The sequence below is a fragment of the Mollisia scopiformis genome (genome assembly GCF_001500285.1).
Source record: "Mollisia scopiformis unplaced genomic scaffold LY89scaffold_9, whole genome shotgun sequence".
NCBI classification, from domain to species: domain Eukaryota; kingdom Fungi; phylum Ascomycota; class Leotiomycetes; order Helotiales; family Mollisiaceae; genus Mollisia; species Mollisia scopiformis.
The window spans coordinates 1,401,357-1,427,720 of NW_017263589.1; the positions used below are offsets into that span (position 1 = coordinate 1,401,357).

Below are 26,364 nucleotides of genomic sequence, written 5' to 3' on the forward strand. Positions count from 1 at the left end.
CGTTACACACGCCATGCAAGGGGAAATAACGCCTACCGAAGAGTTCTATACTATTTTTCGCATGATTACAGTTCTCCTTTCAACTGCTGCAGCTCTTGGCACTTGCCAAACTTCACAGACAAGCTTTGAAGGATGGTCCATTTTGTTGAGAGGAGTCCAAGTGCGAAAGCGCGGTTTATGTTTATTTTAGTCAATGAAGCTAAGCCACTTTAGGTCAGCTAATGTACTTCAATGCTCTCTCAATTCTCGCTTTCTACACACGCATTCAAGTCAATCTGTCGTAACGGAACCGTTTCCGTGTTTTTTTCCGCATGATTTGTTCTGAGCTGAAAGATTTTTTGTTCTTGATATCAGGGACGATCCCGCATGGAAGGCTACTTCCCCGTCGTGGCTACGACTTCATGCCACATCGTGCTGCAGGATCATGCAAGCATTGAGACAGTATCTCTATGCCGCTGATCCTGCTGTCATGAGATTAATAGCGATGATATCACTAGTTCATCCGTCATTTTATTATATTTTCATGTGTTTGTTTCCATCAACCTTTTCCCCGTCATTGCAGAGCACACAATTTTGTTTTATATGCACAACAGCTCGGCCAGTGGTGGCACAACTCTTTGAGTGGAGCAATATCTCGGTTCGCAAATTCGATCCTAAGTTTTGGGTATATCACGCACGTAGAGGTTCATTTGAGCAAGTGGTGCCTGGTATGTGGACCTTCCCTCACAGGCTCTGTGAGATGTCGAAGGCTGATGAGGTAGCTCAACGAATAGGATGGAAAATAGTTGTAATAGTCCTTTAAAGTGATCAAATCTCACAGGAGGCTTCACATCACGTTGAAGCCAATATTCGTCTTTATCTCTACCTTCAAAATTCTACATCGGAGATTCATGTCTCATGAATATCCTCATTTCTAGCACACATATCGCCTCTCTTTCAAGCAGCCTTGTTTAGTTCCTGGGAGGAGTCCAAATCACCAGGCTGATTGGGATCGTAATCTCCTGCTAGATACTTATATGGCTGAATGAAGTCCACGAAACCAAGATTAGGGCTTGATACTGTATATCCCATCCTCATCTTCACTTCAAATGGCCAAGATAAGACTTCTTCCTTTGTGAATGAAAGATATGCATTTTCCTAGGCATTCTATTAGCGTGGAAGATGTGTCAAAGTATGTGTGATGACTTACTTCTTGTCTCAAGTATCCTCGAATGAAGGACAAGTCATGAACTGGACGATATTGATCCTTAGTCAAGTTGTGTCCGCCAGCGTGGTAAAAACCACCCAGCATGACGAAGCAATCACCAACATCCATGATTCCGTACCCTGCCTCCTCAACCTTGGGTATTCTTTCAGAATCCCAAAGATGAGAGCCTGGAATGACCTTCAAATTGTTAGCAAACGCTATTCTCAGACACGTCATCACTTACCAAAGTCGCTCCATTCTCGGGCGTCGTCGCAATTCCTGGAACCAAGAATGAAAGTTCAACGTCTGTTCCGATTTTGTATCCAGTCTTGGTCTGATCTGGATGTTCCATATGAAAGTTCTTGTCATCGCGATGCAGTCTCTGTGCCTTTCCTCCAGGCCCAATGCGCATTGTCAGTCCAGTGTTGAGAATAGCATTGCTAGTGTAAGTGTGTCGAGTTTCTCCATAGTAGTTATGTGTTGTCTTATCGACGAATATAGAGAGCAGCTTGGTGACGAGCGGGTCAACCAACCATTCTCGAGCTGTTGCGCTGCGCGCGATCAGACGAGTGCAACGTCGAGTCTCGGGAGGAAACAAATCTCCCTTTCGACAGGTTAGCGAATAAGTTTGACGATCGAGGACAGCTAAATACCTTCCAGGGCTTGTCTACCTCCAAATAAGGGTGTGTGTCTGCGTTTACTCGCTCGACTGCTCCGACGCTCGCGAAGCTCTTGATGATACAAGCACCATCCTCAATGATGGCTTGAATGATTTTATCGGCCTCGTCCCGATGGATGTTTTGAAGAGTTGGGAGAGGCTTGTCAATGGGGCCCATTGTGGTGATTGAGGCTTTGAAATATGAAGAGAATTGACAGGAAAGGGATCCGCAACAATTAAAATTCAATTCCTTACGCTCTGATTTATATACAGAAAAAGTATAATCTAGCTAAATTCATGGATCACAGCTTCAATGATGGAACACTTGATAGTGGGAGTAAGGGGGCGCTTAGTGTCGGCATGTAAGTTTATCTTCGTGCTATCAGTCGATCTCGGCGGGGTCAATCCGCTAATATAGGTAAGTGATCCCGAATAGCTTCAAATCCTCCCACTTTTGATATACCTCCCAGCTTCCCTCGCACATTTCCCATTTCTAGTCGTCGCTATACTAAGCCACTACCGAGAACAATTCTATGCTGAGTAGGATACACCGATGCGCGTGGCTTAACTTTCTGCACGACGACGTTGGCTACCGGGTTGTGAAGGATTGCAAGCTTGAGAAGTTTGAAGCTTGAAGACCTAAGTGGGGAGCTCTAAATATTGCTTTTGATAGAAATGTTTGAGACTTTCAGAGAGAAGAACAGATCTGTCTCATCTTTCCACTCTGCCCAAACAACTATGGCTTCAAAAATTCATGACGTTATCGTTGTTGGTGCTGGTCTCAGTGGTCTCCAAGCAGCATATGACATTCAGAAAGCCGGTCTATCTTGCATAGTTCTCGAAGCTCGTAACCGAGTTGGTGGAAAGACATGGAGTGTCCCTCTCGCAAATGGCAACGGAACCGTAGATATCGGGGCTGCGTGGACAAACGATACAAATCAGGCGCTCATTTATGCTTACACGCAAAAGTTTGGAATTGAGCTCATCAAGCAAAACACCGAAGGAAACTGTATATTCCAGGACAAAGACGGAGAGACTCATGCTTTCCCCTACGGGACTTCTCCGAAGGTATGTTGCTCAGAATGAGATGACGTTGGAGTTGAGTTGACAATGGACAGTTTACCGGAGCCAATGTTACGGATCTGGAACGTATCAGGGACTTGGTTCATGATCTATCTGTCGCGTATGGCTCTCGAACTGGCAGTGTAGAGGACTACGATCAGATGAGCCTTGAACAATTTGTCATCAGTAAAGGAGGATCTCAAAAGACGGTCGACATGGTCAGAATTTGGAGTCGAGTAATGCTTGGAGTTGAAGCTACGGAAATGAGTGCTCAATATTTCATCGAATACAATGGAAAAGGCGGAGGATTGAAAACCCTTCGTTCGGATGAGAAGCATGGAGGGCAGTATCTGAGGTTCAGAGAAGGTCCTCTCATTGCAATCGTGGAAAGAAGCTATATCTGACCATTTTCAGGAACACAATCCGTCTCTCTAAACCTTGCAACACTCCTTCGACCTAAATCGATCCATCTTTCTCAACCCGTTGTCTCCATAACCGATACTCCTGGTCTCGTGACCGTCACCACCTCCACAGGACTCACTTTCCAATCACGGAAGCTCATCCTCAGTGTTCCTACTCCTCTCTACCAAGATATCACCTTCTCGCCTCCCCTCTCCGGCGGCAAACTCACAGTCACAACTTCAACTACGCTTGGCTACTACTCAAAAGTAATCTTATGCTACTCCTCTCCTTGGTGGACCTCATTGCCATCCGGTCTCAACGCTTGTGGTCTCGCAATCTCATACCAATCTCCCGTATGCGTCCTCCGCGACACCTCAACATCAATCGACGGCCAATACTCACTAACGTGCTTCATCACTGGCTTGCCAGGCACTATTTGGTCCAAACTCCCTCAACACGAACGTCGTGCTCAAGTCCTGTCTCAAGTCTATCGACTCTTTGCAGGTACTCAAAGCAAAGATGACGATAAAGAGAAAGTGAAGGAAGAAGTGTATAATCCTGTTGAGGTCTTTGAGCAGGAGTGGACGAAGGAGGAGTGGAGTAAAGGAGCTCCATGTCCGGTGATGGGGCCTGGTGTGCTGAGCAGTGTAGGGAAGGCTTTGAAGGAGAAGGTAGGAAATTTGCATTTTGTGGGCACAGAGACGAGTGACGTTTGGGCTGGATATATGGAGGGTGCTGTGAGATCGGGCGTTAGGGGGGCAAAGGAGGTGATTGATGTTTTAGGCGGGGAGAGGGTGGGCGCGAAGCTATAACCGGCATCAAGCAAGTTCCACAAAACATTAGTACTAGGATCTTTAGGTATATTAGGAAGAACAACGTCATCCCACCATCACTCCGTAATTAAAATTCCGATACAGTTGAGAATGGGTTTCATTTATTCCCACTATGTGTTCAAAAGATCATATCTTACAACTTCAGGAGCAAGAGTCCATGAATCATAAAACTATGCACCCCATAGATGTCGTCCTATCATACACAAGCTCTTATTCTTCCGACTCAAAGTAAGATACAATATCGTTTCTCATCACATCATAACTTAATCGTGACCAACCAAACCAGTCTGAGGGGCATTATCGGGGTTGGTGTTTGTTCCAGCGAAGCCCAATGCGGTATTCCACGCGTCAGCAGTAGTTGCATCCTTGGTAGCAAGAGCAGAGATCTGGGCCTTGGCAGCGGTGCAAGCCGTCTTCGCAGCGGCATTAGCTCCGCAAACGTTGGTCAATTGGTCACAGATTCGATTGGTAATGATGTTGGGATTTAAAGCTTCCTCTTGGCCTTTGTTGACAATGGGATCAATAGCTTGGAAGGTAGATTCGGTGTCAGCTCGGCCATCAAGTCCAGCCTCGAACTTCATGGTTGGTACACATTGGCCGAAGTCGAGACCGGAGATCGTGGAAGCTACGAAGCCTGGGAAGACACCAGCCACACTAAGAATGCGAAGTCAGCTTTTGCGGTTCTTTTAACGTCCACGGGGTAGTTCCGGGGTGAAGGAACCCTTTTAACAGAATAGGTTCGGTGCACTTACGCATCGGAAGAGGCAGCACGAGCTGCTCCGCTCGCAGCGGCAGCGGAGCTTGCTACTGTGCCTGAAGCAAAGACTGAGGCGGTAGAAGCCGCAGCTTCAGCGGCGACAGAAGCAGATGTCGAAGATGCGGATCTAAGAAGTGGTTAGCCATAGGATAAGCTGATATAGGGGCTTTGTTTCAAGCCCTACGTCTCATATAAAATCATATTCTGGGAAGTGAGTGACATCGAGATCCTTACCTAGTCATAGTCACAAAGGTGGTAGACGCTACTCCACCACATGCCACAACAGATGCACTTGAAGTTGCCTCAACAGCTTGGGAAACAGAAGAAGCCACGATGGAGGCGGATGAGACAGCAACTGAGGCTGATGCGGAGCTGCCAGAAGCGGCTCCAACAGTGCCATCGAGAGCCTTTGTGGTGAAATTGGAGAAGCCTTGAGCGACCATGACTTCAGCAACACTCAAACCATCAGCCGTAAAAGGGGTAGTGAGAGAAGTTGCAGCATTTGCATTCTCAACATCAGAACCAGTTACGGAAGGGTCAACAAGGGGCACTACGCCTCGCAATGCGGCCGTAGTCGGAAGAGTAGGGTCGGAGCAAATGGACGGAACAGAGACCACAAAGGGGTTGAAGTTCTGTTCCGCACCAGCGAGTCCTCGGGCTGCCGCGATGACTTGAGCATCGGTGCCGAGTGTTGACACAATCAGATCGGCTTGTTGAAGCTTACCGCAAGGGTTCGCGGCAGCGAGCAAGAACGAAATCGATTGGCCAGCGAGGGTAGCTGCCTGGCCGGATGAACCGAAGTTGCTGAGAGCTTGAATGGCGGGGATTGGGACTTGCTCCTGGCCAAATCTACATTGGTTAGTATATACTTATGACTATGCATAAGATGAGCTGACTGACCGAGCCTCGGTTATAGCAACAAGGGCCGAAAGAATAACTGCTTGAGTATACATTTTGAGAATAACAGTTTGATGATATCAAGAATTCAGAAAGGATCGTTTGACTTTTGTAAAGAATGGACCGGCCTGAAGATGAAAAAAGCAATAAAGGAGTGTAAAAGAATGTATGATTCTCAGAACCAGAAAAGAGTGTGGAAGTCAAAGACAGTAACTGAAGAGTTGGTGATGAGAAAACTTTTGGGAGGAAACTTCAAGATATTATACAGAACGCACGATGAGGCTCACACCCCTACCCCAGCCCCAAGAGCATGGTAGCCTACTCCTGTCATCCATTTCGTTCTGTGTTATGGAGATCATACTACCCAACGTCTTTTACTGGGATGAACATGAGCACCAGCAAGGGTTACGAAGCCTTAGAAATGGCATGAGATGCGGCCTGAAGTTACACTTGATGCTCGGGCCAAGACATATTGACAGGGAAAAATAAGCGTATCGTCCCGTGCTCCTCTCGCATCTGATAATTTTATCGACGTTTGCAGAAATGTCCGGCTCAGTAACCGAAAATTAGGCGTTTCCAGAGACGGAATTGGACAGATGCAGGAAGGTCGCATCAGATTAAACATCAGATGAGAGGATGTGGAGCATCACATTGGAAACCGTCAACGATTCAAGATCGAGGCGAGGTCAATGCGAAACGGGACCTCTCGACTTGGCCAATCCGAGCGCTCCGAGTTTTGAATAAATGAATAGTGGAGAAAAGTATAAACTTTAACCCTATGGTTATTGAGACGACAAAACAATGCTCAAGCCAGAGCCATAGGGTTTTGCGGCGCTTGTGCTGATTTGATTCGAGGGCCGAGGCGTCGAGATGTGGAAAATGGTTGTCGCTTGTCCGAGCAGAGGTATGACACGATCTCAAAACTGCGCGAGTTTGATATTTTGCCAAGCCAATTCCCACAAGGTGAGATAAACGCAACAGCATTGACGTAATATCTTTTTGGATGGCGAAAACGTGGAAGGCATTTCATCCCATCTCAAGAGATTCACAGATCTCCTCCAATCGAGTCAGTTACCAGCGATCAAAAGGGGCTGTGAGGGTCGTCAAAGACTGCACCTTAAGGCTCAAATTCCCTCCTATCTGAACAATTTGTTCCAATTTCTTGCTCAGTGCTGATCTTCGAACGCATGAGCGTTTGCACGTCTAAGTACTGCTTGGGAACGCATTAACTCTGCTCCATCTCGGTACATAAATCATGTTCTTTCATTTATTTTAGGACCATTGTTCATACCAAACTACTACGATCTCTGGATGACCGCTTAGAGCTCCTTTAGCAGCTTCTCATAAGCCATTTCTCGTTTCGAAAGTCCAGTTTATTGAGGTATACAGCTCCACGATGATATCCACCATCCATAAGTCTGACAGCCATCTTGCAGCACCGCTCGAGTCTGATCAGAGCTCAGCCTGAGGCGATCTTGTGTAGTCAGAATACGGAAAGTGCAAGATACTGAAGGCTGCCATCAAGACTGTGTTACGTCAAGACAACTGATTTGATAGCACCTCCAGGCACATCCCTGGCTTGTACACAAGGTCAAGACCTGATCCATCAATATTGCATGCCAACTTGGAATGGAGAAAACGTTCACAGCCTCGTCGGAAGGAAGTATTATGAAAAGGCATAGTCATGAGTGCTTCGGACTATGCCCCAAGGTTTGTGCTGAGACCAGTTAAGACTTTTGAGTTTCCTTATGGTGCATGACCAAAGCTTGAGCGCAGATTTGAGTTCATGATTGTAAGGTATGCGTTCCTGAAGATGAACCACTGTGCCTAGCATGATCATCGCGAGAAACACGAGATAGCTGCTATATAGAAGTGATGAGCGATTGCTGCTCGAAACGAGTCCCAGCTCAAGCGAGGTAGAGCATCGGAACATGTTTATCAAGTATCAAACTTCAACGGCAAGCCAATGATACTGTTCTGTTTGATGGCTCATTATCCACTTGCTCGCACGACGGCAGCAGAAATCAGAACATCAAGAAATAATAGTACAGCTATCCAATATCATTCAATAGAGATTGACAATTAGGACTGGTAGGATTAGCAGTGAAGCAGCCACCAAACTCGAAGAAAGTGCCAGTCTAGATTCTCCAAAGGACATCGGCAGACTAATTGCCACAACGGCAGGCAGATGGTAGAAACCTTCTTGTTTGGAAGCTTGAACGAGACAAAATGGACAACTTTGTCACTTTGTATTTTCATACTGCATCAGATTGCGTTACAGTGAAGAAGGCGCGCTCGAAGTCATACAGGTAAAGATGATGACCTAGTGATACTGAGTAGGTATTTTAGAGCACTGAGGACTTGAAATAAAACTGCAACGTTGAACATATCAATGAATATTAAGGGATGAATGTGGATAGAGTATGCAGTAAATAATAAAACATTCGGCATGAGGTGAAGGAAGTTGAAGAAGGCTGGGAGAGAAGGCTGAAGTTTTCGCGACAACCTTTTTGCTGCTGTTTTGCACGCGACCTCAGCTTGAACCACCTGAAATATTATTCACTGCTCCCAACTCCCAACTACACTCAAGCGACGAATTCGGATCATATCCTGGCTCCTGTTGAGGCCATGGAAATGATAATCGAGAACGGAAATCTGGTGTCATAGACCCATTCTGCGATATAATATTCTACATCATGTCAGCCTCATCCGTAGCCTCGAGCACCTTGACACGATCCCGCGCCATCATCCTGACTGTTGCGACGATCGCGACTTGTGTTGCTGGCTATGGACTCTACAGAACTCTTGCGTACGACCATGAGAGGTCCTCCATGCCAGGCTCTGGCCTGCATCGAAGCAATGCGGTTCATCATAGGCGGCGGCGACGAAACACGTTGGGCAACGATGCTCCCACCTCCATATTCGTAGATGATACAATCGAGGACGAGAACGACAACGATGGGGAAAGGGACATTGTGGCCAGGATGTTGGCAGATGGAGACACAGTGGTCGATGACCAGGGACAGGATGATCTGCCGTGGGTTGAGATTCCGCAGGCATTTCAAGAACCGTACCAGCGCAATGGTCAGAACATCGTTCAGCTCCTCTTCCGAGTCTCCGAAGATGCTACCAGGCGGAATGCATATGTCCATAGAGGATGCGCTTGTAATAGCTGTGGGACTGTGCCTATTCGAGGGATCAGGTACAGGTGTGCGAACTGCGCAGATTACGATTTATGTGAAAGCTGTGAATCACAGGGGATGCATATCAAGACACATATATTCTACAAGATCAAGGTACCGGCGCCTTCTTTTGGGCCAAGACATATACAACCTGTCTGGTATTCCGGAGATCCAGACTCTGTGCCCAGAATACTGCCAAAGGAAATCCTTACGAAGCTATCACGAGAGACTGGGTTTGAGAGGCCTGAGCTAGATGCATATTGGGAGCAATGGACATTCTTGGCAAACACAGATTGGAGAGATGATCCTGATGATATTTGCTTGGCCATGGACCGAAAGACATTCGAGCGTTGCCTTGTACCATCTGGAGGATATCGACACTCTGCCCCAAGCTTGATATTTGATCGCATGTTTGCTTTCTACGACACAAATAAAGATGATCTGATTGGATTTCCCGAATTCCTGCACGGGATCGCATATCGAAAGAAGAAAGACAAGTGGAGCAAGATATTCCAAGGTTATGACATAGATGGCGATGGATTTGTTGACAGAAAAGACTTTCTAAGGATGTTTCGGTCATATTATGTTCTCTATCGCCAGATGCATCGTGATATGCTAGAAGGGATGGAAGAGCAACAAATGAGCAGTACCGATGCACATAGGCTAGTCAACAGCAGACAGCCATTGAGCAGCGCATTCGGACAAGACGGCCGGTATCCACGGGCTCCTGATCCACGTACAGGTGAGGGCAAGGTCAAACAATCTAATGGTGATCTTGAGATTGTCGACGGTAAAGGCGTCATCAATGAGAGCAGCAATGATACCGGGAATCGAGACGAGGTCTTCCGACGAGACATGCCAGGATTATTTGGTAGTAACTGGGATCGTGACAGTAGAAGGAATACCGCGTACTGGGAAACAATGCTCAATCCTCCGGAAAATCTCAGGCAAATGCCGAGAGTACTCAATAACTTTGAGCGAAATCAACAGCGACACCGTAACCGAAGGACATTGGCGGATCTGATGCTGCCCGATGGTTCTTCCAACGCACATCCTGCTCTTCTGGCTCGACTGGAGGAGAACGACGATGAAACTGATGATTCATATGATGGCGAATCCAATCCAGAGTCTGATCGAGGGTGGCCCCCTACTTTTATTGGTATCACCGATGAGGATGCAGAGGTTATTGAGGGCCCAGGAAGTCGAGTTGAAAATGTTCAACGAGCAAATCGGCGTGCTGTGATTGCCCAAGCAATCTTTCGAGAAGGAGCTCATAGAGAAGTCTATGAGCGGTGGCAGCGAAGGCACTTCTACACCGATGAGGAGGAGGGTGCTATGCCTCCAGCGGACTGGAAGGATGACGATGATATTTTGGCCAACACTGGGGTAGCAGGTGAAAGCTCGAAGGTCTCAAGACCAATTCACTCTCGTTCATCGTCCAAGGTTCGCTTTGCAGAAGACATGGATGACTTTGACACTCGCTCAAATCCTTCCACATCTTCAAGGAGTGTGCCTGAGCGTTGGGGAGGAATGGAAATCCCAGACGCCGAGAAAGATGCTGGAAAAGAAATCCTGTATCAGGTCACTCAACAAGCTTTCAATGAGCTACTGGATCCGCTGTTCAAGGACAGAGAGGATCTCGCAATTGAGTCTGCAGCATCACAGATCGAGCGAGATCAATACCGAGACATGTATTCAACTCCTGAGTTTGAAGCATGGGCATTGGAACAGGAAGCCAAAGAGGCAAAGAAGCAAGAAGAGCGCGCTGCACGGAATTCAGGAGACACTTTTACACCTATATGGCCAGGGTTCCCAGAGGTCGAGCTGGAGGAGGTTCGAGAACGTCCTCTGCAAGAACTACTAGCTGCGGCTGGGTATCAAGTCGAAATCAACGATCGAAATAGTGATGACGGCCAGGAAGTGCCAGCATTAGTAGACATACCAACCCCAGAACTCACACAGACTTCGCCAATTGTTAACGCTACACTTCCTGCCGATGGAGAGACGAGCAATGCAGAAACGGCAGATCCGACTCCCACGCCTAATAATCCAGTCTCTACCTCGCCAACCGAAGTTCTCTCGATCATTGCACATTACGATGAAGACAGAGATTCACAGTCACCTCACTCCACTCCGCCACGTGCGACGCCCCCAGAATCTGACAGCGAATCGGGTCCCTCAGAATACCGCGATCCAACTATGCCTCAGTTCCGCCCTAACACCATCGAACGACAGAGCTCGAGCGAAAACACTCCTCGGAGGAGAATACTTCCTTGGATGAATGGCAGCACAGAACGCTCCACGACCGGCTATCACGTCAATATCGACGAGGACTCTGACTCGGATCCAAATCACCTGGGAGCAGGCGACGACAAATCGCCGGAAATGAACTTCAAGCCCAAGTCACCTGGTAAAGACAGATTATACCAGCTTTGGAGGTGCGAGCGTGCTGCTAAGGATGCAGAAACCAGAGGCGGATGGGCGAAGTTGAGCTTGAGTGAGTTTGAGAGCTTGGTTAAGAGGTTTGTCAAGGAGGGGAAGGGGAATCAGATGGATTATTTGGGAAGTTGGATTGAGTTTTGCATTCCTTGATTCAGAGAAATGGAACAAAACAAGATGAGATGTATGAATGTATTGTGAGTATATCCTCGACGATTACGGAGAAGGCGCTTATGCTACGTACGAATGAAGCATTAGAATGAATCCCGAATCAACGAAAGTTAGATCATTATACTTTGCAAGAGCCTAGCTTCGCTTCTTCTTTGGCCAAAACTATGTGTGCAATTGAATCCTCCACGACCTGGTGTTTTAAGATCCTCGAATTCGTCGTCACTTCTGAATTTTTCTTGTCAGCCTAGTAGTTAACAGCCCAAATACAAAATTAAAAAACTGACATCACTATCAAGTGGCATAAAGTAGATAGTTCAGAAGTCAAAGTCAAGAAGCTGTCCTACAGACTCGAAATAGTCTTAGCAGAAGAGCGTCTGCGTCTACTACCCACACGTATATTTCACATGACAAGCACTTGGACACATCCCCCTCTAACGCCACACTCGGTCTCTCAAACAAAACACGACACATATTTGCCTGTCAACTGAGTATAACTAATCACAACAGTAGAGTGTGGGCAAACATCCCGATACTGGTGTTTCAGAACACCAGCTCAGCCACAGCCTCCAGGCTGAGAATCACAGACTCGGTTGGACAGCAGCGCTTCTACCTGGGACGGCAGCTCGAAGGCTGTTTGGGGTCTGGATTGTGGAGTACGTAAGTGCGGGATCACGTTCAGCACGGGAGAAGATATTCCTAAATGCTTGATTGGAAGAGGAAGAGAACACATGTGAAGGAAGAGATCTGGATGGAGTCCGAACAAGCATATTCTGGGTGGATATGGAGTGGCGTTGTTGGAAAAGCTTGGCATGAACGGGACCCGATTTTTCTCTCGGGTCTTGGGACCCCGGATCTGCTTTGCTTCCCTTCCCTCGCGGATGCAAGATTTCACACCACCACACCACCACCACCCATCATGACGCGTAAATGCCTCCTTCTGGGAGCTGAATCATACATCTGTAAAAGCAATATGCGGAAGGCAGAAAACAGATATTGCGAGAACGAGAAATAGGGCTGAGCAGGCTCCACATAAGCAAGCACTCGGGTATTGACAGCAGACAAAACAACAGATATTCGATACCAAATGAATCCCGTCTTATGATTGATCGGTATTCTCGTCAGATCTCACTGCCTAACCGAAGCGCCTCCTGTAACAGAAGCCGTGCCTGCAGGCCAGAGACCAGACGCTGAAGATGCGTGTGGTGTGGCGATGCGGATGCTTGTTTGAAATAAGACATTCTGTGACCGAACCCCAACCTGTGCTGAAAAAGGATCTCCGTCTCCCGCTCACTCAAGCTTTCTTGACATTTCCGATCTTCCCTTACTTTCAAACCTTGATTCGATTGCTTTCTAGACCTCTTGATTTCGAGTTTCGTTCATCGTTGCGATTCGCATCAGCTAAGTATTTATTGCTATTTTTTTGGAGGAGGCTGTGAATCATCATCCCTACCGGTTAGTGCATTCACCCCCCGGCCGGAGATTCCATTCAGCGTCATACCAGCCAGGCCAGCCGCCTAGCCCAGACCCTACCGAGCTTCGCCTCGCCTTGTCTCGCTCGCGGTGGTGGCTAAAGTAAGAGTGAAATGGACGAACACCAGCGCTGACTTCACTCTTTTCACTTACTATTAGATCTATTTGCAACCCTCTTTCGCTTTCCAACATTCTTGCTTCCTTTCCTTCATTTCCTCCCCGCCATTCCAGAGGATCGACACGAACCAACATCGATCTCTCCCGTACCTGCATACCGCGATCGATCTCCTTCCCTTAATCCAACGCTCCCTTAATTCGATCTCTCTACAACACCAACACCAACACCAACACCAACATGGCGTCCCTCGCCTCCCTCGCGACGAGTCTTCTCCTCGCCTCCTCCGTCTCCGCAAATACCATCTCCTTCAACATCGCCCGCAACGCTGGCGCTGAGTCCGCCCAGCTCGAGCGTCGCCAACTGTCCCTCTCGACCGCTCCCCTGTTGAAGCGTGCCGGTACCGTGAATGCCCAGTTGACGAATGCCGAGGTCGAGGGTCTGTACTTTGCGAATGTGAGTGTCGGTACGCCGGGCCAGAATCTGGCGCTGCAGATTGATACGGGGAGTTCGGATGTGTGGGTTCCTGCCAGTACGGCTAGTTTGTGTTCGAATGCTAAGGAGGGTGGTTGTCCTAATGGTGCTTGTAAGTATACTTTTCTTGTTTATATTTTTGGTGGGGTGTGTTGGTGGTTGGGGGAGGGTGCAGGAACGGGGAATGGTCAATGGTCAATGGTCCGAAAGTTCGAGACTTGGAGAGTGATTTGCAATTAGCATCACGAAACGAGATCTGGAGAAAATGACAAAAGCAGAGAAATTCAAGGAACTTAACTAACATCACCATAGTCACTTCGGGCAAATCAAAGACTTTCGATATTGTCGAGCAGAATGGTTTCAACATCTCTTACGTCGATGGTACTGGTTCTACCGGAGATTATTTCCAGGATACATTCAGCATTGGCGGTGCTTCGTTGAACAATTTCCAGATGGGTTTGGCTACGGATACTACCATTGGTACTGGCATCATGGGTATTGGATACAACACTTCAGAAGCCAATTTGGATACCACGGATGGAGGCAATGGAACTGAGTATCCCAACTTGCCATTGGCCATGGTCAACGCTGGAGCTATCAACTCGGCTGCTTACAGCTTGTGGTTGAACGATCTGCGTAAGTTCGCTCCATAGAGCAACAAGAAGAGTATAGCTAATATCAAACAGAGGCCACTTCTGGATCCATCCTTTTCGGTGGTGTCGATACTGACAAATATACTGGTGACTTGATTTCCGTCAAGGTTTACCCAGACAGCCAAGGAGGTCAAACCACTTCATTCACAGTTGCTTTCACTTCCCTCTCAGCAACCAGCTCCTCAGGAACTGATCAACTCACCCCCGCCAACTATGCCGAAGCAGCCATTCTTGACTCCGGAACTACCATTACTCTTCTCCCAGACGATGTTGCAACTGCCGTATTTGAGGAGCTTGGAGCTACCGTTTCACAAGAGCTCGGTGCTGTAGTTGTTCCTTGTTCTCTGGCCGAGAATACCGGATACCTCACCTACGGCTTCGGCGGAACTGGAGGACCACAAATCAAGGTTCAAGTCTCCCAACTTGTCCTACCTCTCACTTTGACCAACGGCCGAACCCCAACCTACACCAACGGTGAGACGGCTTGTCAACTCGGCGTCCAAGCCGCTGACGGCCTCCCCGTGCTATTCGGTGACACTTTCTTGCGATCAGCATACGTTGTCTATGATCTCGAGAACAACCGTATCGCACTCGCTCAAACCGACTTCAACTCCACCAGTTCAAACGTCGTCTCGTTCGCTAGCTTAGGTGCCCCAATTCCAAGCGCCACCACTGCTGCCAACGAAGACCAAGTCACCCAGACCGCTACCGGAATTCCAAAGGTTGAAACATCAGGAACAGCCACCGGTAGCGCCGCTGCAACATACAATCCTACTGCCACCGGCTTCAGTGCCGCCAGTGGATTCGCCGCAACATCTACATCAACATCAACATCAAGCTCAAAGAAGAGCGCAGCTGGTTCCGGACCAGAACCCTTCGCTTGGTCGAGAGTTGTAGTTGCGGGTGTATCACTTGCTTTGGCTGGTGTTGGTGGAGGTGTCTTTGCTTTATTGTAAATGGATCATTAGAATGGATAGCATGAATACAGTTGTTTATACTGTGGCTATGTCTTTTTCGATGCATTTTGGCGTTGTGGGGGATGCTTTCGAGGGAAAATTACAGGACAATGAAGCATAAACTGCCTTTTTTCTGTTGATAGATAATGAACCGAGTAAAATAAAGAAAGAACAACACAGAACTTGACACTTTGATCATCCCTTTTCTCTTTTTGAAGTAATGCTATGGCTGAGGACGTTGAGAGAGCCCCTGATATTCACTAGTGCAGCCACGTGAAGATAAGCTCTTATCATTTCTCGACCTCGACAGCCTCGCGCTCTTCCAATGATCCCCAAATCCCAACACCGATTCACGCTTCTCTTGAAGAACGACACCCACGAAACTCATCCATGATCACACTTTGATTCTCGCAGATTCACATACTTATTCTCAAGCATCCACAACAAACCAAAATGTCCAACCCCTCCGCCCCATCAATACCCACCTCCCCACCACCAGGCAAAGACCCTCCTCCTCCCTCTGCTACAACCAGCGAGCCTTTCCCACCCCTCACCACCGAAACTCCACCGCCAACCCTCTCGAAACCAGAACCCCCAATCCGCCCAACAATAACGACCCAGCCGCCCTCCCGCTCAACCACCTTCCACGCCTCCACCTCCGAAGAACCCCATCCCGTCCGACCGCCCTTCTCCCCCTTCTTCACACTCATCAACGACGTCAAAGAAAAAGAGAGCGAAAGCAGCACTTACCACCCTTCAAGGATACACTACCTCTTCTCCGACGACGACGCCTCGGAAGTTTTGTCCGCTGCTCTATTACGAGGACTCGATAACCAGCCAATCCCTCCTCCATCTATAAACTCCAGCATAAAAGCAGAAGAAAGGGAGAGCACCACAGGCTCAAGCTCATCCGCAACATTCAAGGAGAAGAAATCACACGGCAAGAAGAATTCAGGGGATAAGGGAACGAGAGAGGAGAGGATCATTATCGTGGATATGAACGACACAGGAGACAGCATAAAAAGCATCTCCTCCCTCAGCGAAAGATGGCAAGTCCTAAACGCGCACATCGACAACGCGCCCACATGGGACGGCAGCAGCGTGGGCGAAGGCGAGGAGGCAGCGGCGGGGGGATTGATGTTGCGGATTGAGGGCGTGAGTAGTGAGGGGAGGGGAGGGGTGCAGATGGGGGAGAGCGAGAAGGTGGGAGTGGGAGAGGAGGAGATGCAGGGGTTGTTGGAGGGGTTTGATCGGAAGATGGCGGTGCTGAGGAGGGTGGTGGGACAGCAGGGGGATGTGAGTGGGCATCGGAGGAGTGGGAGTGGGGGGTCGGGGGAGAGTGCTGCTCCTGGGTGATTTGGGGCGGGTTATGTAGGTGAGGGAATGAAGCGGGCGTTTGGAGATGGATGTTGTTGAAGTATTCTTTGGTTAGGTATTTTGGGCTAGTTGGGCGTTAGGCTGGCTGCATATGGTCGTTGGAGTTGCTCTATTCACAATACTTATACCAGAGATAGAATCAGACAGCAATCTTTAAAGCAGAAAATCATCTGGCACTTCTATATGCACCGAGAAGGCCATGCGAGACTATAATTCGAAGAGTATTCAAAGAAGAAAAAAGAAAACAAAACAAGCTCACTTGCATAAAGCTCTTTTCCAACTTACTTAGAGCAACATTTCAAACACCTTTCCTAAGTCATGCTTCAATAGCACTAATACACCTTGTCGGAAATAACAGCATAATTGGAAAGATAATCAAAATGGTGACACGCCATCAAAATGATTCAATCAAGAAACGAAATTTAATTAAACGTTCCTATCTATAATTTCCTCTCTCCACCTCTTCCTATCTCACTCTTCGCTCCTCCCAGTCAGAAACGAACCTCACAAACTACCGTCTTTAAACACAATCATCTCCCTCCACCGCTCCGCTCGCTCATATAAACAATGTAGAGAGCGACAATGGTATATTCCTACAACCCCAACCACCCATAACATAATTTTTCTCGCAGCTTTCCATAGGTACACAATTCGTTTTGTGGTTTGATAGACATAGATAATGATAACGACAAAAAAAACAGAGGCAAAGTAAGAGCAATGTGACAAAACAGACATATAGAAACGTGAGACGCCGGAAATTCAAACCCTCATCCAACCCTCTCCACGAATGAGAGGGTGGGAGAGTAGAAACGCAATATGATCAATCGCAAGGTATGTGCCAGCACCATGTACAATCCTCTCTAAGCAAGATTATGCCTGGAAAGTCTTCATCTTTCTTACAACAGCCTTGCCGACGGTCTCGGTCTCGGGAGACCATGAAGCGCCAGGAACCACCATCTTTCCAGATGTAGGAGTCCATGCTTGGCCTGAAATGACGCGGTGCCCTGCTGCGGAGATCTGGTCGGCAGAGATGATGTCTGTAAGGACAAAACGCTTCCTCTTGCTTGACCCGTTGTTCTGGATGACGAACTTGTAGATGAGGATAACGATAACGATGATTGCGATAATGAGCACTAGAAAATTGTTAGCCTAATCCCAGAGAAGGCGAGAGCGTGATTCAAGAATGCGGTTCGGGAATGTGACTTACCGACTATGCCCAAGCACCACCATTTCCATTTGCGTGCGTTTCTGGCAGATTGAATAGCAACACCAATTTGCTCCGTTCCCTTGTCCATGTTCTCGACGACCTCCTCACCCTTCTGCTCAATGTTGACAACAGCAGCCTCTTGTTGCATGACCAGATTGTCCATATCTTGGAAGAGCTCTGCGAGCTCGATGATCTGGCTTTCGATCTTCCTGATTGCCTCGGATCTTTGTCTCACAGCGTCTTGTACATCTACAGCTTGACCTCGTCGATTGCCTTGCATGAGTGCTTGAGCAAACATCTGTTGATTGGGCTCTTGAATTGCCTCTCTGACTTCTTCCTCTGTGGCTTCAGGGCGGACAATGCGGTATTGGCGAGCTGCCTGATCGTCCAGCTTTTTCCTGAAGTCTCTGTCGACCTGTTGGTACTCATTTATCGTTGTTTTGAGCATGCGATCAACTTTTCCAACTTGTGGAGCATTCCTCGGTGAGCCAGACTCGGGCTTTTGCTTGATATTCTTGACCTTGCCAACCAAGTTTCTATACAACGCCATCGTGCTGGTATTCATCTGTTCAAGCTGTTGATACGCCCCAGGGTTGCCGGATGCGTCGTTCAAGTAATTTCTCTGGGCACTTTGCAACGTAGCCAAGGAAGCCTTGATCTCATCAATTCCACGATCGATTTCGCGGCAGGCATTGAGAATAGCATTGGGATCTTGTCGATTGAATTCGTCGGACCCATTCTTGGTCAAGGGTTCCATCTCAACATTTTGTGCTACGCGATCTGATCAGAAGAGTTCGGAGAAAAGCCTTCAGCGCATATGGGATGCTTACTGGCATACTCGTCACGACCCATAGTCGGGGCATTGTTATAGGGGGCACCATATTGCGGCGATGGCACTCCTCTTTGATCGTAAGGGTTCGAACGCCCTCCATATCTGTTTCAGCATGCTTGTCAGTACTCTGGTTCAAGTCGGTCGGGTGTGGCAATGTGGTCGAATTGAGGTGAAGGTTTCGATGTAAGCGCGAGGCTGGAGGAAAACTAACCCGTACTGTTGGGCCATATCTGTCAGTATATATATAAAGTTTCTACCAGAGTAACTTTGCAGGAAATGATACGAAATGAGTTGAAGGAGAAGATGAAGAAATTGGAAGTAGATGTGGCGACGCCCAAGTCAAAACGCTCGAGATTGGAAGTTGAAACAGAGCACATACACTCATCTTGAACAAGGTCGACCGACCCCTAAAACTGGGGTTTAAGATCTGCGTCTATGCAATCTCAACTGCCGCCCAATTTGCTTTTTCTGCTGCTGAAGGATATATATAATGAGGAAATTATTCGCGTTGTCTATACAGAGTGGTCGAGAGTCGTTGCAATTGAGAAGTGAGAGAGGAAGTGGTTGATTATCAGGATGAGAGAAAGGGGAGCTGAGTGTTGGAGAATTGGCGTGGGTCTGCCCGGGACTGCTACTGTAAGGTTTAACTGCAGTTCGTTAGCGGATCAACCCTGTTAGAGACAAATCGCGTAGCAGCGGCGTCAGGAACACCACAATCGCTTGGAAGGGGCAAGTCCAGTGCTGTGTGGACTGAGCCACACTTCTGCACCTTCCACTGGATGTGAGTGGCCACGGGGTGCTGCAGCCCGATGACCCTTGACTCATTCAGGCCAAGAAAGACTGGTTGGAGATGGCGAAGACGGCCGTACGAGTGGGTTATTTTTGGAACTGCTGCAAGCTGACAAGAAAATAATATACTCACTGGCGCTGGATGGCTGGCTGAGTGAGTGAGATGGATGATTGAGAGTTTGTGAGCCTCAACGAGGACGAGGAGCACCAGCAATGTCTCGAACGGGGTACTGTGTGTATCAAAGACTTGGCCAATCGTTCGATGTCCAGACGATGGTTCTGTCCTGGGGTTTATATGCCTGCGATTAAGCACGTTCGTCGACTGATCTTCTCTTCCCCATATGTGCGCCATAACTCGCTCTCCCGAAGCTCGATTGTGCCTCTTAATTTGGGATGTCATTAATGCGCAAGATGCGCATTCCGAGTCTATTCAAAGTCTCTCTCTGTCGTAAAGTGCTTGCGTCCGCTCGTTCCTTTCCTCTCAGTCGGCGCCGATGACATACTGAACGCCGTTCAGGCAACGCAATGTCTTTTGCCATCATTCGTTACTTCGCACGTGCGCAAGGCTCGTTGGTGAGGCGCAGTCAGCTGCGGCGAAAGAGAAAGCCGACATCTTATCAACCTCGCAGACATTTGGAGAGGCAGTGGAGTAGAATGGTGTTGTTTTCTAAGTTGCAGCCTGCTACGAATTCATGTCAAATGCGGGGTGAGTTGAGTCCGGGACTGCAGCTTCCACTTGAGAAGGGGGTTGGCAAGAGAAGCACGTGAGTGCAAATGCAATGGAATTGCTGTCACGTCCGAAACGACTGCCCCCAATCTCTCAACCATTATTCACTATATTTCTATTTTCTACTTCTCATCCAGCGCAGTGCTGCTTGGCTTTTAGCTTTTGCGAAGGGGCAAATCTTTCATCATCACGTGCATTATTCAGTCAAGCTCATTCGTGTCAAGTCGACTGCTACCCAGGTTGAAGCAGTATCGTCTTAACCCCGCACTGTTCGGATTATTTCTCCCCCAAGTTACACAATATGCAATTATAGCCAGAAATGATAGTTCCTTGTAAGCAAATCGTTCCTTGCACTCCCATGTACAGTAGATTCATCCAATTCCTAATCTTACACTACGATCTCTCTGCTTGTTAGTTCATTCGTCTTCCAGGAGATCGACGATAACTCTTCTTTCTTCTTCAGAAATGTCCAAATGTGCACCTCGAGCGACCAAGAGCTTTACCACAGGCTTGTTGCACTTGGCAATAGCCAGATGCAGAGGCGATTTATTCCATGGACCCTGAGCTTCCATCTCGGCCCCTTTGTCCAGCAAGGCTTGCACAATCTCCAGATTTTTCTTCTTTCCAGCATCATCCAAAGTGTCTCCCTTTCTCACGGCTTGATACAGCGGGGTTCCTGTAAATCCTGCAATCCTTTCATTGGAATCAGCTCCATGCTCCAAAAATAAGGCCACGATTGATGGCCTGTTCCAGAAAATTGCAGCCCTCAGTGGACTACCGTATTCTCCTCCTGTAGCATTGACGTTTGCCCCCTGCTCTACAAGATACTTGATAAATAGCTCCTTGCAGAAAGGGAACGCAGCTTGCAAGTTGTCTCCGTGGTGTCCTCCAGTCTCGTTGATGCTCAATCCCATGGACAGGAATCGCTTCGCAAGGTATTCATTTCCTTTACTTATTGCTGCTTGGAGCAGATTCCCATAATATCCGCTTTGTCCTTCGATTCTGGCGCCATGCTCCAACAGCATCGAGACGAGGTTTCCTCCCTCTGGGTATTGGACTGCGGCTTGTAACGCATTCCCGAAACGACCTCCTTGTTTATTGACGTCTGCTCCGAGCTTTATAAAGAGTTCTACTGCTTCTTCGTCACCTATTGCAGCAGCTGCTTGCAATACTGTTCCATACTCGCCTGCTTGAGCATTGATGTCTGCGCCATGTTCAAGCAGGAGTTGAATGAATTCCATCTTTTGATAGCTAGAAGCAGCTGCGTGTAAAGCTGTCCCATCTTGTCCCCCATAAGCATTGACGTCGGCCCCTTTGCTCAAAAACAGCTTCACTAATTCAATATCCCGAATTGCTACAGCTGCCTGGAGAGAATTTCCATATTTCCCACCTGGCAGGTTCACTTCGGCTCCCTTCGAAAGCAAGTAGTGGACAATCGACGTCCGAATTCTGGCAGGTCCAGAAACGGCAGCCTGGAGAGCACATCCAAAGGAGCCCCCTACGACATTGACCTTAGCACCCCTCTTGATCAGAAATTTTACCACCTCCTCCTTCCCTTCGTAAGCGGCGACTGCTAGTGCAGTCCCATGATGCTCTGTGACATGATCGATATCGGTACCAGCTTCAAGCAAAATTTCAATCAGTGTCGTATTCCCCTTTCCGGCTGCGTCTCCCAAAGCTGAACCTGCACCGATGTCTTTCCCTAACTTGGCTCCGTTCTTCAGAAAAAGCCTCACGGTGGTCAATTGATCGTTGGCTGCAGCCATCTCCAGAGGTGTCTGCCACCCGATAACCTCGCCATTGATAGACGCACCGAGATCGATATAATGCTGTACCAAGGTATCGTGCCCGTGCCTCGCGGCCAAATCAAGTGGTGTGAGGCCATTGATGTCATCTTCGTCCTGGAGCGTCGCACCGTTCTGCAATGACCACAAAGCAGTGGACTCCAAGCTAAACGTCGATGCGATGTGTATCAGAGTTGCCAATGGATTGGGACATTTCGAGTCACGGTAAGCCACGGCTCTATATACTTTCTTCCAAGTCCCCAAAAGCTTGGGGCAGGAAGCGAAGTACTCCACTAGATGCTTTTGATTTATACCGTGTCGCTCTGCTCTTGCCGCGTGAGTAGCCCAGTGTTCTGTCGCGTATTGGACGAAGATGTAGGTGTCTGTGATCTCCGCAATCCACACATTAACCCTTTCAAAAATCTCCGTGCATCTTAAATATCTCAGACAAGCCCTTGATTGTTCATTCTCGCAGACACCAATTAAGTCTTGTTCGCCATCGCTGTCCTGATTCACAGATCGATGCAGGATAGCCAAGCCATCAGTACGCAAGAAATCATTCACACTCTGATGAAAGAGCTGCACGATTCCTTCCTTCCCATAATATCTCACTTCAGCCAACCCACCAGACAAACTCTTGACCAATCTCTCCATCCTCACATCAGTATCAACAAACGCCTTCACCTCCCCATACCTGATCTCTTCACCAACGATCTCATCCTCTCCCCCATCACAACCCATTGCAAACCTCAACTCCCCCAACGTCAACGGCCTCTCAGCAAGACACACCCACTTCATCATCACAAATGCCTTCCCCCTCAATCCAACCTCCACATCGCCCATCAAAACACCCCTATAAAGATCCGCCAACTCATTCGTTTCCGCCTTCACCATCGCGCTCACATCCCTCACCCCAAAAACGCCATCATTGAGTCCCTTAACCACTTTCTCCACCCTCAACTTCGCCCACAGAAATACACTTGCTGCTTTACTCACTAGCGCCTCCTCTAATTCCCTTTTCTCCTCCTCATCTTCGCTTGCCCAAGACTCGACGCCATGGTACAGGGAATGCGAAACGAACGCCGCAATATCATGCCGATTCTCTCCTTCAACATTAATGACAAGGATCTTAGCCAAAAGCGGAGAAATAACAGGGTAATGACGGTTAGAGGTACAGATCTTGATGCCTCGCACTCTTCCCTTCTCCAACAAATCGTTAAAATAATCAAGCAGCTCTTTTGCTGCTTTACTCCCGCCCCCAGCAACTGCTTCATCGAGAGCATCGATGAAAATTAGAACTTCTTTTGTGCTCCTTACTCCTGCCTCGATCGAAGATTGAGAAGTCAATATCGAAGTAAATACTTCCCGCAATTCGGGGGCCTGCCATTCCCAATCATTCCCACAAACCCCGCTTTCCTTAACCCTTTGCTGGTAAAAGGCAAGGATCTGTTTCCGGGCGTGGAAACTCTGTTTATATAACTGATGCAAAAGGGAACGAAACATGCCTAGCTCAGATTTCTGCAGCGAGGATCCATTTCCATGGAAAAAGAAGGAAAGGATGATAGTGTCGGCAGGGGCATGGATGAGGTGGTGATGATGGAGGAATGACATTAATGTTGATTTTCCGGTTCCCGGGTGGCCTTTGATGCAGAGGAGTCTATTCTCGTTGCTTTTGGTCCAGGAGTGGAAGGAGGGGTGGGTGAGGATCCAGGTGCAGGATTTTGGGTGCGGGGCTGAGAGGGTGGTCTCTTGGAGGCGGGAGGTCATAGTTTGGAAGGAGAGGGAGTGGAGACATGCTTTTGTTTGGTTGTTAGATTAACCTTATATTGTGAAGCAATGTTTACTTACGTTCATCCTCTGCTGTGAGCTCGGCTTCGAATTCTGGGAGATAAGAAGGATAGTCAGAGTCACATGCGGCTTAGGAAGATGAGGTAGAACGGGAATCATGAATATCATTGTGGTGCTTCTACTGACTAGTGGTGGCCTCTGTAGCTATTTCTTGTAATACGTTGAAGACTCTCTTGTAGTGCAGATCGTCTCTTCCAGAGAACCGGCAGAGGGTTCTATGATCACAGCCGAGCATGGGATGTAAAGTCTCTTTCTCAACACCCAAGCAAGCACTCATATCATCGACGACCTGTTGGAATCGATTATTAGCTCTTCTGTTCAAATACATTAACGACGAGAAAGGGAGAGGTAACGAATACCTTTTCGTTCAGCGGCGGTGTAGAATCTTGTTCGAGGAAAGAATGAATTTTGAAATTGTTTGTTTGAAGCCGAAATTGCTTTGAATTCTCAGACAGTGTCTTTGAATGTCGATTCAAGGATTTGATCAGGTCAACGCGCGTTTTGCCAGTAAAGCGTGAAGTGCTCATAAGAGGCACGTTGACTACACGAGCCAAATTGGTAAAGAATTTTGCGTAGTCAGATCCTCGATGCGGAGTGCCAAAGAACATAATGGCAAATACTGCTTCGCGGATAGTGCCGAATCGGTCTTTTTCGAAGACTGATATGTTCATGGCCTAGCAATGTCAGTGTTGATTCGTCTCTGCTAAATCCACGCTTTTTACCTGTTTCACAACAATGCCACCCATGCTATGGCATATAAAAATAAGAGGTCGTCGTTGATCCTGTTGAAATCCATATTAGCATACTGGTCAAAACCAAGTGCTAAGATTGCGAATTTCCTACTTCTTTGGTGCTGCGTGTCGCTTTGACTTCTTCTAAAAGAGCTGAGGCAAAGTCTGAGATGTCAGACTTCCCTCTCGTAAAGAGCACCTCAGCCGGATACCCGAACGAGTATACTCTTGCCCCAGGAAAATCATTTGGTATAGAGTCTTGGAGCCAATAGTAGCCATTGCCATGAGTCCATGTCTTGTGTGATCCGCCATCGATCCCATGAACTGCGACGAAATCTATGGCATAGTGTCCCTCGCATGGCACCGAATTCGCATTCGACGATGTATGTAGAGGATATAGTGTATACTGGTCTTTTAGAACTGGTGTTATTGATCGCGGAATGCTTGATTGCAGGACAGCAAGTTGATCTTGTGAAGCATCTTTGCCAAGCGTTTCGATGTCGACTATGTTTGCTGGTGCCGTACTGACTTGAGGCGTTCGTTGGCTATTCCCGTCGGTAGAAGATTCAAGTCCGCCCTCTTTGGCTGTGGGCGAGAGCTCGTTCTTCCTTGATCCCACTCGCAGAGATTTCCACAACGACTTCTATCAATAGAAAAACCAAGTCAGTAATCAGCATTTAGTTGAGCGAAAAAGACACGCGCTGGATGGTTATGCCAGACTCCATCGTCTGCATCTCGTACGTCTTTTGGGAAAACAAGCACTTACAGGATTCATGCTCGACTCGTCGCCCGAATCAAATCCGTTAGATCAGCGGAGGAGACAACTCTCACAACTTGATGGTAACAAAAATATCTCAAAATAATACAGAAAAGGACAGAGGAAATGGCAAAATAAGTACAGAGCCCATCAAACAGACAAACATGTTAGATAAAATAAGGAAAGTAGAACAATGAAATGGTTTGCGTCGCACCGCAGAGCTCATTGGTGGTAGAAGCGCGCGCAAGGAAGGGTCTCAACAAGATGTGCCAGATTGCAAGGGGACTGAGGACTCGCAGAGCATGAACGGGGTCGCCGAGCAGAAAACGAGCATTGTCGCCGTATCATTTCCATGTTTGTCTTCTCAGGCAAAGGTAGCGACCCGAGTCTGTGGAACGCATTGCAGTGCATTGCCAGGCCCTGAAGCTGGATGTAGTTGCTGCTGCCTGCTTCCGTGGTCGGTGCAGATCTGAAGTCAACCTGAGCAGGCTCACTCTGCGTAACGTCTTTTTAGGCTTCGATAGAGCCAGGCGATTTATTCTGCATCGCTGCGAGTGGATTCCATGGCAAGGCACTTTTGATCTCAGTTATTCCGACTTGAATATATTGTTTAGAGAAGAGACAGGAGAGGGAGAGGTCGCGGATTGAGTTTCGGCTCGGGCCGGCGCTACAGTACGGAGCAGACTTCTTAAACCCGCTCCGCTCAACAATCGTAGAACACCCTTCTTTCTGGTCCTCTCTTGTAACAGTCAGTATCGCCATCTCGACCTATTACTGTCTTCTAGCTCATCCAGACTGGTGACGAAAACCCCACGCTGTCCTCGTCAGGGGAAGATGAAACTAGTACAAAGTCTGCTCTGTGTGGACAGAACCGACGGAACCGTCGGCATGAATGCAGTTCAGACCTGTCTGCTGCTCTCTTTCTATGAGGACTAACAAGAGTGTTGAATGGTGTAGTGTAGAAGATGCAGTAGGGTATGCCATTGATTATACGAAGCTGGGTCCTGATAACCTGTTACCAGTAACCTTGGGTGGGAATCGTGCGATTACTTTGTGG

The 26,364-nt window shown here is 48.0% G+C and overlaps 8 protein-coding genes across 8 annotated transcripts; 4 read left to right on the forward strand and 4 right to left on the reverse strand.

The window, feature by feature from the left end:
- Nucleotides 1-796: 796 nt before the first annotated feature.
- On the reverse strand, nt 797-2,152 carry LY89DRAFT_614176 (phytanoyl-CoA dioxygenase family protein). The gene is made up of 4 exons (XM_018210680.1): nt 1,840-2,152; nt 1,431-1,790; nt 1,190-1,384; nt 797-1,137 (listed from the first exon to the last, which is right to left on the reverse strand). The coding sequence occupies exons 1-4, from the start codon at nt 2,020-2,022 to the stop codon at nt 937-939; spliced, it is 939 nt and encodes a 312-aa protein (XP_018073343.1). The 5' UTR covers nt 2,023-2,152; the 3' UTR covers nt 797-936.
- Nucleotides 2,153-2,582: 430 nt separating this feature from the next.
- LY89DRAFT_696355 (FAD/NAD(P)-binding domain-containing protein) lies at nt 2,583-4,120 on the forward strand (the record flags this gene model as incomplete). Its single annotated transcript, XM_018216828.1, has 3 exons — nt 2,583-2,912; nt 2,963-3,272; nt 3,321-4,120. The coding sequence occupies 3 exons, from the start codon at nt 2,583-2,585 to the stop codon at nt 4,118-4,120; spliced, it is 1,440 nt and encodes a 479-aa protein (XP_018073344.1).
- Nucleotides 4,121-4,235: 115 nt separating this feature from the next.
- Nucleotides 4,236-6,269, reverse strand: LY89DRAFT_643576 (uncharacterized protein). Its single transcript, XM_018211800.1, has 4 exons — nt 5,799-6,269; nt 5,133-5,747; nt 4,894-5,025; nt 4,236-4,795 (listed from the first exon to the last, which is right to left on the reverse strand). Exons 1-4 carry the CDS (start codon nt 5,849-5,851, stop codon nt 4,405-4,407), a joined length of 1,191 nt encoding a protein of 396 aa, XP_018073345.1. The 5' UTR covers nt 5,852-6,269; the 3' UTR covers nt 4,236-4,404.
- Nucleotides 6,270-8,342: 2,073 nt separating this feature from the next.
- LY89DRAFT_643579 (uncharacterized protein) lies at nt 8,343-11,569 on the forward strand (the record flags this gene model as incomplete). The annotated part of the gene is made up of 4 exons (XM_018211801.1): nt 8,343-9,937; nt 10,055-10,880; nt 11,133-11,293; nt 11,408-11,569. The coding sequence occupies exons 1-4, from the start codon at nt 8,492-8,494 to the stop codon at nt 11,567-11,569; spliced, it is 2,595 nt and encodes an 864-aa protein (XP_018073346.1). The 5' UTR covers nt 8,343-8,491.
- Nucleotides 11,570-13,412: 1,843 nt separating this feature from the next.
- On the forward strand, nt 13,413-15,255 carry LY89DRAFT_582313 (acid protease; the record flags this gene model as incomplete). Its single annotated transcript, XM_018209159.1, has 3 exons — nt 13,413-13,758; nt 13,959-14,282; nt 14,333-15,255. The coding sequence occupies 3 exons, from the start codon at nt 13,413-13,415 to the stop codon at nt 15,253-15,255; spliced, it is 1,593 nt and encodes a 530-aa protein (XP_018073347.1).
- A 326-nt stretch (nt 15,256-15,581) lies between these two features.
- On the forward strand, nt 15,582-16,611 carry LY89DRAFT_780956 (uncharacterized protein; the record flags this gene model as incomplete). Its single annotated transcript, XM_018222437.1, has 1 exon — nt 15,582-16,611. Exon 1 carries the CDS (start codon nt 15,709-15,711, stop codon nt 16,609-16,611), a length of 903 nt encoding a protein of 300 aa, XP_018073348.1. The 5' UTR covers nt 15,582-15,708.
- An 891-nt stretch (nt 16,612-17,502) lies between these two features.
- LY89DRAFT_668033 (t-SNARE) lies at nt 17,503-18,691 on the reverse strand (the record flags this gene model as incomplete). The annotated part of the gene is made up of 3 exons (XM_018213015.1): nt 17,503-17,765; nt 17,840-18,619; nt 18,670-18,691. The coding sequence occupies 3 exons, from the start codon at nt 18,689-18,691 to the stop codon at nt 17,503-17,505; spliced, it is 1,065 nt and encodes a 354-aa protein (XP_018073349.1).
- Nucleotides 18,692-22,483: 3,792 nt separating this feature from the next.
- Nucleotides 22,484-25,467, reverse strand: LY89DRAFT_509337 (uncharacterized protein). Its single transcript, XM_018208061.1, has 8 exons — nt 25,317-25,467; nt 24,663-25,190; nt 24,542-24,601; nt 24,179-24,493; nt 23,946-24,108; nt 23,820-23,852; nt 22,857-23,767; nt 22,484-22,693 (listed from the first exon to the last, which is right to left on the reverse strand). Exons 1-8 carry the CDS (start codon nt 25,323-25,325, stop codon nt 22,652-22,654), a joined length of 2,061 nt encoding a protein of 686 aa, XP_018073350.1. The 5' UTR covers nt 25,326-25,467; the 3' UTR covers nt 22,484-22,651.
- Between the last annotated feature and the right edge of the window lie 897 nt (nt 25,468-26,364).